General features: G+C 51.5%; 1 protein-coding gene across 1 annotated transcript in view; it reads right to left on the minus strand.

Annotated features, from left to right (window-relative positions):
- Positions 1 to 11,279: 11,279 nt before the first annotated feature.
- Positions 11,280 to 18,133, minus strand: part of EFCAB8 (EF-hand calcium binding domain 8) — a 60,134-nt gene continuing 53,280 nt past the window's right edge. The window contains exons 23-26 of the mRNA XM_035006026.1: positions 14,409 to 14,541; positions 13,020 to 13,224; positions 12,836 to 12,934; positions 11,280 to 11,874 (exon numbers count right to left, since the gene is read on the minus strand). Coding sequence (XP_034861917.1) covers positions 11,464 to 11,874; positions 12,836 to 12,934; positions 13,020 to 13,224; positions 14,409 to 14,541 — 848 coding nt within the window. The 3' untranslated portion in view covers positions 11,280 to 11,463. The remainder of the gene's footprint in view (positions 11,875 to 12,835; positions 12,935 to 13,019; positions 13,225 to 14,408; positions 14,542 to 18,133) is intronic.

Consider the following 18,133-nt stretch of genomic DNA (forward strand, 5'->3'; position numbering starts at 1 on the left):
TGCGGCTACCAGCCCCTCCTACTTGGAATCCCCTCCTTTTCCTGATCCGCGAGGCCCTGCCACCCCGGCTGCCCCCCTCACCCCTCTGGCCCACTCTGCATCAGCCTCCTGCTGCGGCCTGCTGCTGGCCTCACTCCCACAGCACAGCAGTGTGTCAGCGGTGCCCCGCCTGGAAGGTTCTTCCCCGGAACGTCCACCAGCTGGCTCCTGGGGCCTGCAGGTTGCTGCCCCGATCACGGGCCCAGATGAACTCTCTGTCCCCTCCCACCGCACGTGTCTTTCCCAGCCCCTGTTTTATTGGCTTCTACATTATTTGATCATTTTTACTATTCTCCCTTGTTTGCTGCGTGGGACGCCTGTTCATCTTCTCCCCGCCGTGTCCCTGGAGCCTCGCGCACAGCAGGGGCTCCGGAAACAAAGTGGGAGGAGTGAACCTCCCGTGGGAGGGGGGCTGACGCCCTGAACTGCCCTGCCCTGGGGACAGCCCAGCCTCCCATTCTGGGAATCAGGGAACAACTCGGGGCATTTACTTGTAATAGGGCACGGATGTCGCATGAGGCCCACGAAGGATGGGCAAGTCTCAAGGGGACACTCCCTTGAAGGTCATGACCAAGTCTAGGGTCAGGGTCACACCAGTAGCATTCCCCGGAGAACAGGGGCTCGCACCGCGAATGGACAAGAGGGAGACGAGGTCTGGAGAGTGGGAAGCCTGGGGTCCAGCCACGTCCCTCTCTGGGCCTCAGTCACCACACCTGCAGACGGGCATGCCGCTTCCTGCCCTTTGGCCTCCCCTGAGGAGAGGTATGAAGGGCCTTTGGAGACACAGAGTGCTTCTCACCCGGGAGGACCGAGGTGCCGCAGGCCGGGGCCCCAGGCCAGCCCCGAGCTCCTGCACGCAAGCAGGCGGGGAGTCAGCGGGCACCCATGCCCGGGGGGCTCACTTGGATAATCTTCATGGTGACACCACCAGTTCCGTACCGAGGACACGAGCCAGAAGGATCCCTGGCACCAGGCAGCCTGCAAAGGTGGGATGTTGGTGCTGGTGGAACCCGGCTGCCCTGCCCAGGTCTTGACAATGATGAGATGCTGTCACTGTGACATGGCAAGCCTGTCACCTGCCTAAGCCACAGAAGGACACAAAGCCCAACCCCCCACCCCAATAAAACCCTGTGAGTGGCATCAGGATGGGCCCCTGCATTCCTAAGGTGTTGATACCCTGCAGTGGGATCCCCCTTTCTCAGCAGGTTCGGAAGGGCATGTGGCTCCTCATAAGTCCCAGCTTCCCGGGACTCGGGCAAGAAAAGGGCAAAGCAGGAGGTAGGTCTGGAAACTGACATGTCCCTGGTGACCATGAATTTGCACCCATAAACCATACACATAGCTTGGAGGACCAGGTCCTGCAAGAGAGGGTGGGGCAAGGCAAAGAGAGGCTCTGAGGTGAACCCCCCCCAGCCCCCGCTTTCTGTGGGTTTCCTGAGATCTGCCCAGACGTGCAGCTCCCTCCTGCCCTCTGCAGCTCTGTCACTCATGCGGCACTGGGGAAGAGCCCTGCAGCCCTTTCCTAAGGGCCACCCTGGGGAAGAGCCCAGCAGCCCTTTCCTAAGGGCCACCGAAGCAGGGCTGGGGAGGGAAGGAGCAGGAAGACAGGGCGCCCCTGTGCAGCCCTTACCACCTGGAGTCCGAGCAGACGAATGGTGAGCCATTGGCCACTCAGCAGTAGCTTCCCAGGGGCGCATATCTTCATAATCCACCGGCTCTCCTCCTACAGCATCTGCTTTAGCGCCAAGATGCCCACCCGCGGGCACAAAGGGCACTGAGGGCCACCCACTGCCAACTTCAAGTTCTGTGAGAATCCAGAGCTTCTCTTGCCAAGTCCTGTCCCTTTCCCTCTAGGGAATTCAACCACCAATCATGAATCCCATTTTATAAAGATAGAAACTGAGGCGGGGCGCCTGGGTGGCTCAGATGGTTAAGCGTCTGCCTTCGGCTCAGGTCATGATCCCAGGGTCCTGGGATCGAGTCCGGTATCGGACTCCCTGCTAGGCGGGGAGCCTGCTTCTCTCCCTCTGCCTCTGCCTCTCTCTCTCTCTCTCTGACTTTCATGAATAAATAAATTTAAAAAAAATTTTTTTTAAAAAAGATAGAAACTGAGGCTCTGAGAGGTTTAGACACTTGCCCAGACTCACACCAGGAATGAGTAGAGAAGAAAAGAGCTGAACCCTAGTTGGTCCAGCTCTGCAGCCCACATTCTATGGAACACCAACTCAATCCTGGGACGCTGCATTCCTCTCCCTCACGCCCAGCACCTCTCATGCCTTAGAGAGCCAGACAAAACCCACAGAACTCCTCAGAGACTCAGTTTCCTCATCTGAAAAATAGGGAGCATAAAAATACCCATGAAGGCAGAGTCCAAGTAATATGCTCAGTCAAGAAGACCAGGTGAGTTTTTCTTCCCTAATGATGTCTCTTCCTGGGATTCCCCCGCACTTGGGACTCCCTCTGCCACCACTATCTCACCCTCTAGACTCCCACAAACCTTTCACCTCTTCCCCAACCTCCAGGTAGAGCCCCAGGACCCACTTACCAAGGCAGGGAACATCCTGAAGATAACCTTCTTAAGTGAGTCACAGTCAGGGTACTGTTGGGGAAAAGTCAATGCCACTGTCTTCAGGGCCCAGGATCTCCTGGTGCAAACCCACGTCCTGCCCTTTCACCAGCCAGGGCCAGGCACCCTATCTCCTGCCAGGGAGTCTAGAGATATCAGAATTCTGGACTTCTGGAATTATAAGTTATATTACAAAGGCATAAAAATAGACACATAGGTCAATGGAACAGAATAGTAAACTCAGAAATAAAGTCATACTTACATGGTCAATTAATCTTTGACAAAGGAGGCAAGAATATGCAATGGGAAAAAGACAGTCTCTTCAACAAATGGTGTTGGGAAAAAACTGGACAGCAACATGCAAAAGAATGAAACTGGACCACTTTCTTATGCCACACACAAAAATAAACTCAAAATAGATTAAATAACCTAAATGTGAGACCAGAAACCATAAAAATCCTAGAAGAAAGCACAGGCAGTAATGTGTCTGACATTGGCCATAGCAATATCTTTCTAGATCTGTCTCCTGAGGCAAGGGAAATAGAAACAAAAATAAACTGTTGGGACTACATCAAAATAAAAGCTTCTGTAGAGCAAAGGAAACAATCAACAAAACTAAAAGATAAATGGGAGATGTTTGCAAATGACATATCCGATAAAGGGTTAGTATCCAAAAGATATAAAGAATGTATACAACTCAACACCCCAAAAATGAATAATCCAATTAAAAAAATGGGCAGAAGACATGAACATACATTTCTCCAAAGAAGACATACAGATGGCCAATAGACACATAAAGAAATGTTCAACATCATTCATTATCAGGGAAATGAAAATCAAAACTACGATGAGATATTACTTCACACGTGTCATAATGGCTAAAATCAAAAACATAAGAAATGACAAGTGTTAGTGAGGATGTAGAGAAAGGAGACCCTCATATGCTGTCGGTAGGAATGCAAACTGGTGCAGCCACTATGGAGAACAGTATGGAAGTTCCTCAAAAAGTTAAAAATAGAACTACCCTAGGATCCAGTAATTGCACTACTAGGTATTTACCCCCCAAAAAAAATCCACTAATTCAAAGGGATACATGCACCCCTATGTTTACTGTAGCATTATTTAAAATAGCCAGATTATGGAAGCAGCCCAAGTGTCCATCAATAGATGAACGAATAAAGAAGATGTGGTATTGGGGCACCTGGATGGCTCAGTCAGAAAAGCATGTGACTCTTGATCTTGGGGTCGTGAGTTCGAGCCCTACATTTAGTGTAGACACTGCTAAAAATAAATAAATAAACTTCAAAAAAAAAGATAAATTATTTTTTAAAAAGATGTGGTATCTATATAAATGAAATATTATTCACCATAAAAAGAAGGAAATCTTGCAATTTGCAACAACATGGATGGATCTGGAGAATAGAATGCTAAGTGAAATAAGTCTGTCAGAGAAAGACAAATACCGTTTGATTTCACTCATATGTGAAATTGAAGAAAGAAAACAAATGCAAGCAAAGGAAAAAAAAAAAGGAGAGAAAGACAAACCAAGAAACAGACTCTTAACTCTAGAGAACAAACTGATGGTTACCAGAGGGGAGGTGGGTGGGGGGATGGGAGAAACAGGTGAAGGGGATTAAGAGCACACTTATCATGATGAGCACTGAGACATGTAGAGAAGGACAGAATCACTACATTGTAGACCTGAAACTAATAGAACACTGTATGTTAACTATACTGGAATTAAAATTAAAAACTTAATAAAAAAGAAAAGAAAAACCAATTCTGTGCAAATCTTATAAATGAGAGAACTAAAAACAAAATATTTGTTCTAACTGTACCTCTGTTATTTAACCGCATATCCACCTAAAATCATCTCACTTACAATAGATGGTTCAAGGTCCTCACTTTGAGAAACACGAATCTAATTCAAGCCCCACGTGGTAAACAGAGAAGCTAAGAGAGGCACAGAGCCTGTCTGAGGACACCCAGCATGACTGGCAAAAATGGACATGAAGCCAGACCTCCTTGGGCCCTTTCTTCCTGTGATTCTACCACTGGGATAAAGATTCAAGAAGTCTGGACACCGAACATGTCAGGCCCTAAGAGTCAGACCCTGTCGGGGCCACAGCACTAACAGGTCACACCAGAGGTAACGGCCCAGGCCTCTGCATACCCCAGGCCGTGAACCCAGAGTAGCTGTGCCCCACGTTGGATGTGTGAGCATTCCAGCCTGGGGGTGGAGATCGTGCAGGGGGCCAGAGTGCCGCTGGACAAGTCAGATTCCTCTCTGAGCCTCAGTTTCCTAATCCGTAAAATGGAGCAGTCATTTTGCCTGGCAAGCAGGCGCTATTCGGAGGCTCAGACGAGACTGCAGCCATGGGGCCGTGTGAAGAGGTACAGAGCTCTCAACAAACATCAGAGGGGCGTCGGCAGGCACCATGTCCTGGTGGCATTCCCCATGTCAATTTCCTGCCCTCATGGGTCCGGCTCTGACGTGGGTCCAGCGCCACATCCCTGTTTATTCTCCCTATCTTGATGGAATTTTTTCCAAAAAGGATGTCGCTTCTCTGCCACTCAGAGGAGCCGTTAAGCCAAGCCCTTCCCCCCGAGCCGAGGAACCATCTTCCGCCTACCCACCTGATTCTGCTTTCAGTGTGGAGGGGCTGTGTCGTCCACGCACCCCTCTCCGCCAGCCTGTGGCTTGTGCCTGCAATAACAGTGACAGTAACAACAGCTCACAGTTTCTGGGCTTCCAGTACCTTCAGAGACACTTGAGATAATATGCTGATGAAAAACAGAGGCTATTTAAAAAGAAGACAAAAGGGGGAAAAAAAAAAAACCAAAAGGCTCTGCAGCCAGCCTTCTTCCCGACTTCAAATCCCAATCCCACCACTAACCAGCAAGACACTTCTCTGTGCCTCTCTGTGCCTCAGTTTCCTTATCTAGCAGATTGGGATAATATCAGTAGCCAGTTGTGTGAATTGTTGCGAGGATTAAAAGTAAAGACTTTAGGACACAAAGTCTTTTGAACAGTGCTTGGCACATAGTAAGTGCTCAATAACTGTCAGGCATTATTATTACTGCAGAGGCGGGAATGGGGGGGGCTGCTTAGGAATATGGCTACTTCCTAGCTGTGTGACCTTAGCCAGTTACCCAACTTCTCTGAGTCCCATCGTCGTAAGGGTTAAATGTGGTCGTGCCTGGGGCAAAACAACTACTCAATAAAAATTGGCTACTCTTCCATGCCAGGCACTGCGATAATCTCACCGAATTCCCACAGCAGAGGCGCATTGTATCCTGTGCCATTGGGGACTGAGTTCCCGTGCCATAGGGTGAACCTCTGTTTTCTGGCTTCCTGTCTCTCTAAACAGAGGCACCCATGAACTGACTTCAGACTAAAGTTGGCCTTGGGGTGGGGGGGGGGGACAGTCGGGATAACTGAGTTGAACCTCAAGTGCCAACTGGGATGGATTGGGAGGGGCTGCCTGGGAAAGGATTTTGAAGTCACATGCAGGCTCAGCAAGCAAGTGCATGATCCAGTAGTGTCTTCCTCCGAGAGCAAGAGGTGGGAGGGAGGGGGTTCCACACATGCCACCTATTTGCCCACCCTTCACCCTGGGGGAACAAATAACATTTAAAGGGCCCAGTTCACTTAAATATTCCTTAATTCTGCATGTTAAGTAGCAGCAGCTCTGGGCGCCTGGGTGGCTCAGTCGTTAAGCACCTGCCTTCAGCTCAGGTCATGATCCCAGGGTCCTGGGATCGAGCCCCACATCAGGCTCCTTGCTCAGCGGGAAGCCTGCTTCTCCCTCTCCCTCCACTTGCCAATCCTCCTGCTTGTACTCTCTCTCTGTCAAATAAATATAATCTTTAAAATCTTTTAAGGAAAAAAAAAAAGAAGTAGCAACTGAGAGAAGTTGGGAGAAGAAGGCGTTTCCGTCCAGTTCCACTGTGATTGAGTGGGCAAGGAGAACACTGAGGCTGGACGGGCCAGATGGGTTGGGGGCTCCCTCCTCAGCTCCTCAAATCAGAAGCCACGCCTTGGGACTCAGAGCCCTGCTGCCCCCTTCGCAAAGCGAAATGACTCATGGGACAGTGTCTCCATCTACCAAGACTTCCCTTCAGCCCACTCCCCACAAACCCCAACCCCCCCCCACCAAGGTATGTGCCCCAGCCTAGAGGGCAGGACAGACAAAATGCTCCCTCAGAAAAAGTGAGTGACTTGCTCACCCAGTGCACTGGAGAGTTTGAACAGCATGGCTGGCGGGGCAATGAGGCAACGGGACATTCCCTTTCCTGACCTTTGACCTTGCCTGCCACAGGAAGTGGGGGTCTCTTTCCACCACTTTTCTGTCTCCAGGGTTCCAGGGATGCCCCACCCAAATGCAGCACCCCCAAATCCTGAGCATCTTGGCCCGGATGGGGCAGAAACACCTGAAATCCCTGGTTGGAAACCCAGCTGACATGGGTGACATGGGTGACCCTGGGCAACTCAGCCTGTTTTCTTGTCTGTTAAATGGGGAGAGACGACCTACTGCATTGGAACTTTGTGAGAAAATGTGTGTAAAATATCTGGTACAATGGAAAGTTTCTTTGCCCCCTTGTCACATCCCCTCAACGGGCTCCAAGAAGAACTAGAGGTTCCCGCCCCCCAACAAGCCCAACTCCTCTCCAGGGGAAGGAACCCCCTCCCCACCCTCCGCACCGGGCTGGGGGCTGCGAGCAGGTCTGGCTCCACCAGGGGGCGCTCCCCCCCCAGCAGGCGTGCCCTCACTGCCCTGTTCCCGTCGAGAGGGACCACCAGCTCGCCCGGGGGGGAAAAAGTCATGGAATTATGCGAGACACATCCCAATCCCTGAAACCTTTTTAATATTGTTTAATACGATTTAGAAATTATGTCTGAGAATTGAGGAAATCTGATAGTTTTTTTGTTTTTTTGTGTTTTTTTTAAAGATTTTATTTATTTGACAGAGAGAGACCCAGCGAGAGAGGGAACACAAGCAGGGGGAGTGGGAGAGGGAGAAGCAGGCTTCCCGCCGAGCAGGGAGCCCAATGCGGGGCTCGATCCCAGGACCCTGGGATCATGACCTGAGCCGAAGGCAGACGCTTAATGACTGAGCCACCCAGGCGCCCCAATCTGATAGTTTTTAAAAGCTCTTGAAATAAAAAGGGGAAACAGTTTCGAAGGAAACCCGCGGTGAGCAGCGCAGAGCTCCTCCCCCGCCCACGGCAGAGGCACCCACGGCTAGCTCGGCCATCAGGGCCTGCCGTCCTCTGGTCCCGGCCCCCCGCTGCCGGCCCGCCCCCATCCCGGGATCCCAGAACCACTCCTGCCTCTGCAGTGCGTCCCCGCGAGGCAGCCGGACGGAGCTTCTCGAGACAGCCCTGAGTGCTTTGCACCTTTTATTAAGGTGCCCTCAGGGCTCCCAAGAGAAAAAAGCCCCGTGTGACGGGCCCCTCAGTGTCTCTCCCCACGGCTCCTCCCTCCTCTATTCACAATCCTCAGCCACACTGGCCTCCAAAAAGGCAGATTCATTCCCACCTGGGTCCTTCTTCCCTGGCCGTTCTCTCTGCTGGTGAGGAAACAGGCCACAACGGCCAGACGCCACTGTTCAGTACGAAAGCCCCCAGGTGACCCTGGTCCAGGCATCTACCCTCCCTGGGCCCCAGGCTGCCCACTGCTGTGCTGGATTCATGCTGGGTGTGATGCATGCCCGGGGTGCAGGCAACACCCTGCTCCCCAAGCACAGGACACAGATGGTGCTGTGCCCACGGTGAGCTCAGCCCACAGAACACCCAGCCCTGGTCAGGCCTCCGGAGCAATGAGACCCCTAGCCCAGCTCCCAGACCCTCCTCACTGCCCCACACCCAGGCCTTTGCCCCTGTGGTTGCCCATGACACTCCCACCAGCCGATCCAAGACCTGCCCACCCTTCCCGACCCCGCTCAGGATCCACTCAGCACAGAATCCTAAAAGAAGCCCAGATACCAGAACCAGGTGGAACCTCAAGGCCCCCGGTCCTCTGCCCCTTCCAAGCAGCCACTTGGGGCTCACAGACAGGGTCTGCAGTCCCCCACTGGGGAGGGACACTCCACAGTCCATCCAGGGCTGGCAAATAGAGAACATGGAGACCCAGAGGGAAAACCAGGGTGAGGTCAATCTCAGAGGACCTCCTGGGGGAGGGAGACTTTGCGCTCATAGTTATGGGTATTTACTGGACAAATAGTTATCCAACACCTGCTATGTGCCAAGTACTATGTCAGGCATAGGAACTGTGAACAAGATAGACATGGTCCTGCCCTGGGAGGGGGGGGAAGGGGCACAGTGGGAACTAGACACAGAAATACTGTGGTGAGAATAAAGCAGGGCAGGGGTAGAGAGCATGCAGGGGGATCAGGCACCTGAAAGGTTATTTGGGGAGTGATGAAGCTGAGGCCGTTTGAGCCAACAGAAGCCCTTCTCAGGCAGAGCAGACAGCAAACACAAAGGTCCTGGCTGGCTCTGGACTAAAGGCCCCTCCTCCAGGAAGCCACTTCAGATGGCTTCTCCTGATCCACACTGCATCTGCACTCTGTCCCGCCAGCTCCGCCTGCCTCCCCCTGGGGGCCCAATGCTTGTGCTCAGTAAGATCATCTGTTGGATAAACCAGGGAGAAGATGCATCCACACTGCAGAGGGGTGGTCTGTGTCCCCAGGAGGCAAAGGCTGGGTGTTCTTCATTCTGGCATCCCCAGTGCTCAGGGCAGTGCCGGGCATACAGCAGGTGCTCAGTAAGTGTTGAACAAGTGTGAAATAGGGAAGTGATGCCAGAAAACAAGGCCAATGATGGCTTTTCTCTGAGGACAAGGCTGTCCCCCCCCACTCCCCTCTGTGCCCTCGTGCCCCATCTCCTGGTGGAAGGACACCCACCCTCAGTCGGCCCGTGGGGCCATGACTCCTCAGCCCAGCCGGGCCCAGGAAAACATTTCTGTTCCACTGGAGATTAATGTCTGTTCCTTTGTCGGATTGTCGGTGGTGCATGGTTAGGGGGCAAACCAGACGCACGTGCCCTCCAAGAGCGGCTTGGCAGTGGCCGTCCATCCTGGAGAAGGCAACCCAGCGAGGGGCTGGACACAGCCGTGGGTGTGAAGTACGAGGAGCGAATGAGTGCGCAAGAACTGAGGGTGTAAGTGCGTGTGCATATGAGGTCCGCATACGTGTGTGCAAAGACAGGAAAACATCTAGAGGAAGATGCACCAAAGTGATCTCTGGGAGATGGGATCCAGATGGGTTTTATTGGCTTTTCTGCTTTTCACTATTTTCTTGAGTTTTCTACCCTCAGCCTGTGCTACTTTTAGACTCAGAAGAGAGCTAAATATAAGTAGCTTTTTTAAGGCCATTGATGCAGAAGGCAGAGAGCAGGCAGGGAAGAGCCTGGTGCGGCCGGGCCTGAGGTGAGGAGGGGCGCTCTGGGGCTCAGGGAGCACAGGCGACCACAAGACAGGACACTGGGCCACCAGCCGCAGCTTCCTCACTCACCAACTCCAGTGTGACACTGACCTCCAGTCCCTCGTCTGGGTTCTAAGCTCTTTCTGACCCTGATGCTCCAGAATGATCTGTCCCCTATCCCATCTAGGGCTCAGGCCAGGAGGGGCTGGGTGTGAGCAGCAGGAGAGACACATCACTGTAGGTGGTGCTTCTGGGCCTGGGATTCTGCATCAGGGGAGCCTGCCCGCTGGAGGGGCCGTCGGCGACCTCCCATGGCCAGAGACCAACGCTCACAGTTAGCTGCTGCCCGGGTAGGAGGTGAGACTCCGACGGTAATTTTCTTCAGTGCCTGCAGTGTACCTACACCGAAACATGTGGGCAGAGGCAGTAAAATGCTGCTGTAGCAGGGCTGGATCCTACTGGGGGGAGGGTTCACCGAATGGCAGAGTCAGGTGGAAGGTTGACCGGAGGTTGACCTGTCCTGACCCCTAGTGTCCAGCCAGATGGCCCCTAAGTCAGGATCTCAGCTCCTAAAGGACCCTGAATCTCCCTCCAGGCAAGGGCTCTGCAGAGGCCTTTAAGAAAATCCCCTGAGGCCTGGTAATCGCCACATCCCATTCCCCCCCCCCCCCCCCCCATAGCCCCCCCCCCCCCCCCCACTCCGGGCAGAGGCCTTGGTCCTGCCACTGCTTTTACCACTGTCCCACCCACCCTGAGTTCTCCACCCAAGACGCTGCCCAGAGCAGCACACAGTGGAAGGATCTAGGGCTTTGGCTCAGAAAAACCTGGGTCCAAAGCGACAGAGCCAGGCCAAGGTGCCCTCCACCACACTTCGGGGCCTCCCTTGCAGGAGGGGCAGACAGTTTGTAAATGCAGAGTTCCCTATGGCGAGTGCCTGATGGCAGAGGAGGACAGACACACAGCAGGGCAGGAGACACACAGCCACCACCACCTCCAGATGGCTAGCCATGAGGCTGAACCAAGTTGCAGAAGCAAACAGCTCAGCCCAGCGGCGTGACCCACCAGCCGCATCACCACGGAGCCTTCGAGGTCCCGGCCCTATGCTTCACCTGCCAGACGGCTGCCCCAGGTATCCTGGGGGAGGGGACTCTCCCCTGCATCCAGCCAGGGCCTGGTGCGGAGGGAACATGGCCCAATGTCCGACACAGCCTGGTGTCTAAGGTGGCAAGGGACACACAACCCAACCTCCTGGCCTATGGGACTCCGATATCTGCAAATATTTATTTTCTTCTCCAGGACTCTGGTAAAGAAGGAGGTCAATAGAAGAAGGTCTCTACCTTCTAGGTCTAGCAGGGGTAATAAGCCAGGGACAGACAGGACGCCCATGGGCCTGGGCCTTGCGCTGGAGAACTGGAGAGAGGGTGGGCCACCTTAGAACCGGATGCGGTAGCTCTTCTTCGTGGAGGACCGAAGGGTGGCCTTCAGAGGTCTTGAGAGCCGTTCGACGGATGAGGCAGCAGGCATGGGGGTCGCCGACCTCTGCACAATGTACCTGGATGCCTGGGACAGGACCAAGGGGGAGGCCTGGAGGTACGGGGAGCTGGACAAGGCAGACTCCAGGAACCCGGAGCCTGAGGCTGTCAGGGTGAGGGTGTCGCTGAGGGAGAGAGAGGTGGCAGACGAGCTGGTGTCCCTATCAGGATCCGGGTCCTTGTGGCTGTGATGGGCTGCCAGGTGGCTGTGCGGGCCCTCCTGCTCTAGAAGGTTGTGAAGCACTAGGTCAGGTGTGTGGGTGGGTGACAGTCCGTTGAAGTGCAGGCTTTGGTAGATCTGAGGTGAAATCTGGGGGGGAAACAGAGCAGGGGAGTTTGGGTGTTTCACTCAGGACCAAGAGCAGGCTCACAGGAAGCATGGGCCCTGGGGTCTTCCCGGACAAAAGAAGTCTCCAGAAGTTTCCAGAGGTTTTTCCTCTCCACAGCCTGCTGGCACTGCAAGCTCACTGTATGCCAGGCCTGGCACCTAGTCCTTCTCCTGGGGCTGGCAACAACACTTTGTGGTCGGCGCGGGACTGTCCTCATCTTTAGAATGACGCCTCAAGCGGGACCCGAGTGGGGCCCCCACCTCTCCTGTCGGCACTCACCAGGCTGCACTTGGAGGCCCATCTCTAGAAGGCAGGAATGCTGAGCAGCTCCCCCTTCTCACTGACCTCTCCCCGCCCAGGACAGAGGGGTTCTCTCGCTTTAAGTGCCCACCACCGAGGGAGGAAACGCTAATGGCAGACGCCTCTGGAGGAGGCTGGAGTCTGCCCAGGCAAGAGGCAGGATGGGACTCATAGCTGTCCTGCAAAATCCCCGGCTCCCTTTTTCTTTCCGCAGAGGGCCCTCCCATTCCCTCCATCCCTTACATGGCACCAGGAGACCCTGTGTCTGCTCTGGAGCGGCCCACGGTACCGGAGGCAGACAAACAACCAAACGCAGAGCCACAGACCCTGGGAAATTCTTTGAAGTCTATCAAAAGTACCAGGCCCACAGAGAACCTCCTCCTGTAGGCCCGATGAGGTGTGTCCTCAGAGACAAAACCTGTGTCCATGGCCTCAACCAGGGCCTCGGCAAATACACCAGCCAGACCAGCTTCATCCCAGAGCTGCCTGTGGCCCAGCATTCTGTTAAGGGACTGACGCTCCCCTGTCCCCGACTGGAGGGCCCTGTGGGCACAAGGGTGGCTGTGGATGGGCTGTCAATGGAGAGGGGCTCCCCAGCCTCCCACACCAGCATCTCAGGGAGCAAGCCCCGCCCTGCCTCACCTGGTGCTTCATCCAGTCATACTGCACGTGGGTGGACAGGAGTCGGGAACTCCGCGACCGGTCCTTGGGCTTGTAGGCTGCTCCCACAACTTTGCTCATCTGCGGGCACCACGGGCGAGAGTGAAGCCTCGGGGCTGACCATGGTGGGCCCCTCTCTGCCCCTGGGTCCCCCACGCAGCCTCACCTGCTTGCCCTTGGACTCCCACTTGCACCAGCTGCGCTCAATGTCTTCCGGGGAGCGCTCCCCAGCCCACGGGGACGTCTGGGTGATCTTCTGCAGCTTAGCCCACGCCTCAGCCTCGGCGTCTGCCTTCCCATTCAGGAGAGCCATGAGCACCACCTGCTCCCGCCGCTGGTACACCAGGGCCTCGGCCAGAGCCCGCTCCTCCCTGATGTAAGGGGCTTTCCTTCATAAGATGCCCTCACACCACAAGGTGGGGCAGCCTTCCCATGGACCCCAAGAGGGCTTCTCCCTCCTGGGCCTGATCCTCTCCCAAACTTCTCATCCCCCCCCTGAGGCCCTACTGCCCGGGGCCCATCATTAAACAAGTGTCCAGGGAATGTTAGCAAAGCCCAGATTAAACTGACCCCCGACAAGTCCTACAACCTTTCCTACCACCCTGTGCTTCCCCCCTCCATGGAGGCCCGACACCCCATCTTGACCTTACCTGGGCCGCCCCTTGTGAAATATTTAAACATCCTTTCCCTCCCAGGGAAACCCTGCCCCTGCCTTGTTTGCTAACCCCACACGGGACTGTAGAGACATATGCCTCAACAAGAGGAGAGGAGCCCCAAGGACGGTACGGGTGCTTGGAAAACTCCTACTTACACATCAAGACCCAACTCCAAAAAAATCTCTTCTCCTATGAAGCTTTTTTTACTTGATCCACCCAATGAGGTGACTGTCCTCTGAGCCATTCCTGTTCTTAGCAGTCCCATCGCTTACCATATAAAACAGTAGCCATGAGTTTGCATGTCCGTTTCCCCAAGGGGACTGTAAGTTCTCTGGGGCAGGACCTGTGTCTGGATTGTTTGTGATCTCTAGGAACTGGCACAGAGTCTGGTACTCAGCAGGACCTCAATAAATATTTCTTGGAATGACCCCAAATTCTCTGAGACTTGGTCAGGAGTAAGAGCGGGACATGGGTGGAGGAGGAACCTGGAGAGGAAAGGAGCTGCAAGCAGCAACCTGACTTCCCCATGAATCAGGGAAATAACACAAGCGTCTGGTCAGGACCAGAGCCCCGGGCACTCTCCTACCAGGGACCTCTAGCCACATAGAAATGGCCTCGGCAGGGAAGCCAGCCCTGGCTAATCTGGACCCAGCTCTGGAGCCGGGGCCCATCGAAGGGCTTGCCTTTTTGCATTTTCTGCTGGTTTGTACCATTCAAACTTTCAGCTAAGCTGGGCTCATAGGTCATAGATGCCACCGTATAGTCAAGTTTCCTGCAGGTCCCAAGCCTCTGGCTTTCTGAAGGCCCTCCCCAAAGATGCCCAGCACCACCCAACCCAGATGAGGCTGCCCAGGACCTGCAGGGAGGCTCCCAGCATCCCCCTCCTTGGGCTAACTCACTGCAGCTCTGGACGGAAAGCCTTCTGGGCAGCGTCGGTAGAGTGAGCCTCCTCCTCTGAGGTTTTTCTCACTTCAAGATCACCAACGATCTGAACATCCTGCAACCTTTTCCAAACACTCAGGCCAAATGTCCCTGTGATTTAACCAGACCCAGCTCAGTAACAAGAACTGGTCTAGCTCCCCTCCTCTGATCCTTCTGCCCTTCACCCTCCACCCTCAAGGGTCAGCTAGAAACCCCTTACCCTCGGCCTGCACCTCATGATGCTTACCACACGCCAGGCATTATGCCGGCTACTCAACAAATACCTGAAGGAACCAGACACTAGCCCTAGAATATGCTTGGTGCACAGGCCAAAGCATCCTGCCCCCCGTATAGGCTTCTGAGAGCCATTCTGGCTGGCAGGATGGATCAAATCTAGTGGAGTTCCACCTGCATCGCTGTGTTTCCCACAGGACATTTGCTGAGCACTAGGGGCACTGAGGGCCTGGAAGTTGGGCTAGACAGACAGAATGAGGTTGTTGGGAGACAAAGTCCCACTAGAGGAAGAAGCCTTTAGCAAACACAACAAACTTCACCCTTGAGACAGACTTCACGATGGAAGACAGAAGCAAACCGAGTCTACCGAAAGCGGCAGTCCGGACCCAACCCAGCTCAGTTTCTGACTGCAGTGAGATGAACAGCCCACTACAGAGGAACGAGCACATGCACTGGAGGAAAATCATGCCAATTTCAGTCTCTGTGGTTCTTTTATACAAAGTCCAGAAAAGTTTCCGGTTTCGTTTTGGATTTGGTTTTAGTTTTGGTGGTGGTGAGGGGGTTGTTTTTGTTTTGGGGGGTTTTGGAGGGGTGGATTTTTTTATGCATATAACATGTAAAAAGACAGGAAAGTATAACCAATAATAAAAAAAAAAAAGAAATAGGCATTAGAATCAGACCCACAGATAACTCTGACATTGGAGCTATGAGATAAAACTTCAAAATAACTATTATAAATAGTTAAATAACAGAAAATATGAACAAAGTGAAGGAAAAGAAGAATTTCAACAATGAATTGGAGTCCATAGGAAAGAACCAAATGGGTATTTGAGGAAAAAAAAATACAAAATTAAGAATTAACTGAATGCGGGGCACCTGGGCGGCTCAGTTGTTAAGCGTCTGCCTTTGGCTGGGATCAAGCCCTGCATCAGGCTCCCTGCTCAGCAGGAAACCTGCTTCTCCCTCTCCTACTCCCCCTGCTTGTGTTCCTGCCCTCGCTATCTCTCTCTGTCAAATAAATAAATAAAATCTTTTTTAAAAAAAGAATTAACTGGGGCGCCTGGGTGGCTCAGTCATTAAGCGTCTGCCTTCGGCTCAGGTCATGATCCCAGGGTCCTGGGATCGAGCCCCGCATCGGGCTCCCTGCTCCGCAGGAAGCCTGCTTCTCCCTCTCCCACTCCCCCTGCTTGTGTTTCCTCTCTGGCTGTGTCTCTCTCTGTCAAATAAATAAATAAAATCTTAAAAAAAAAAAAAGAATTAACTGAATGGATTTAATAGCAGGCTGCATACAGAAGAAGACGGGATTAATGAATTGGAAGGCAGGTCAGCAGAAAATATCCAAACTGGAATGCAGAGATTGAAAAAAACAAAAAACAAAAAACAAAAAAACGGAGAGAACAGAACAGAATAGGAGAGATATATGGGACAGAGTCAAATGTCCTAACATACATGTAACTGAAACTCCACAATGGGAGGAGAGGGAGGATGGGAAAAAGCAGTACTGAAGAGATAATCTTTGACAAATTTTTTAAACTGATGAAAAATAGCAGCCCACAGGTTGAAAAAGATCAGTGAACTCCGAGCAGAATGAACACAAATAAAACCACACTTAGGCACATCATAGTCAAACTGCTGAAAACCAAAAGCAGTCAGAGAAAAAAGAAAAATTACCATCAAAGTATCAATTTATGGGGCATCTGGGTGGTTCAGTCAGTTAAGCAACAGATTCTTGATTTCGGCTCAGGTCATGATCTCAGGGTCATGAGATCAAGCCCCATGTCGGAGTCTGCCTAAGCGGATTCTGCTTGAGATTCTCTCCCTTTCCCTCTGCCCCTCCCCACCCCACCCCACTCACATACTCTCTCTCTCAAAAAAAAAATAAAGTATCGCCTGGGTGGCTCAGTCAGTTGGGCGTCTGCCTTTGGCTCAGGTCGTGATCCCAGGGTCCTGGGATCGAGCCCCGCATCGGGCTCCCTGCTCCATGGGAAGCCTGCTTCTCCCTCTCCCAGTCCCTCTGCTTGTGTTCCCTCTCTCTCTCTGTGTCTCTCTCTGTCAAATAAATAAATAAAATCTTTTTTTAAAAAAGTAAATAAATAAAGTATCAACTTACAACTGACTTTTCAAAAGAAAATACAGAAACGAGAGATGATGGAAAAATCTTTTTTTTTTAAGTAATGAAAATAAACTTCCAGCTGAGAATTCTATGTCCAGTAAAATAGTCTTAACATTTTAAGGCAAAATAAAGATGTTTTCAGATAAATAAAAGCTTTAAGAATTAAACACTAGCACAGATGCCTGGGTAGCTCAGTCAGTTAAGCTACTGACTCTTTTTTTCTTTTTAAGATTTTATTTATTTGAGAGAGAGAGAGCATGAGCAAGGGAAGGAGCAGTGGGAAGAAGAAAGTAAGATTCTTGCACAAGCAGTGGTATCAGGTCAAGAGTGCGTATTATAATCTCTAGAGTAACCACTAAAGAATATTATAAAAACATACAATTAAAAACCTAGTAAAGGAATAAAACAAGATAATTGTTTTAAATACCTGATTAATCCAAAAGAAGGCAGAAAACAAAGAATAAAGGAACAAAGAGCAGAAAACAAATATCAATTTGATTGGACTAAATATCCAATTAAAAGGCAAAGATTGTCAGACAGGATGAAAATAATAGGACTCGGGCGCCTGGGTGGCTCAGTTGGTTAAGCGACTGCCTTCGGCTCAGGTCATGATCCTGGAGTCCCGGGATCGAGTCCCACATCGGGCTCCCTGCTCGGCAGGGAGTCTCCTTCTCCCTCTGACCCTCCTCCCTCTCATGCTCTCTGTCTCTCATTCTCTCTCTCGCAAATAAATACAATCTAAAAAAAAAAAGAAAAGAAAAGAAAATAATAGGACTCAAAATAATGCTCCGCAAAAGAAGCACATTTAAATATAAGGACGGAGATAGATTGAAAAGTCATGTGGGCAAAAGGGTACAAACTTGCAGTTATAAGATGAATTAAGTTCTGGGAATCTAATGTACAGCATGGTGACTGCAGTTAACAATACTATATTGCATACTTGAAATTTGCTAAGAGAGTAGATATTAAGTGTTCTCACCACCAAAAAAAAATAAAGTAATTATGTGAGGTAATAGATGTATTAATTATCTTGATTGTGGTAATATTTCACAATGTACCCATATACCAAATCATCATGTCATACACTAAAAATGTCAACTTATTCAGTCTTTTTTTTTCAGTTTCTATTACTATGTCTTCATAGTCACTAATCTTTTCTTCTGTAGTATCTAATCTGCTATTCACCCTATCCAGTGTATTTTTATCTCAGATATTGTTGTTTTTAATTTCTAATTTCAATTTGGGTCTTTTTATATATATTTCAGTTCTCTCTTTAACATGCTGATGTTTTCTTCTACCTTTTGTGACACATGAAGTATATTCATAATATTTATATACATTATATAGTATAATATA

Source organism: Mirounga leonina, unplaced genomic scaffold (assembly GCF_011800145.1).
Source record: "Mirounga leonina isolate KUSES-001 unplaced genomic scaffold, KU_Mleo_1.0 Mir_150, whole genome shotgun sequence".
Lineage (NCBI taxonomy): Eukaryota > Metazoa > Chordata > Mammalia > Carnivora > Phocidae > Mirounga > Mirounga leonina.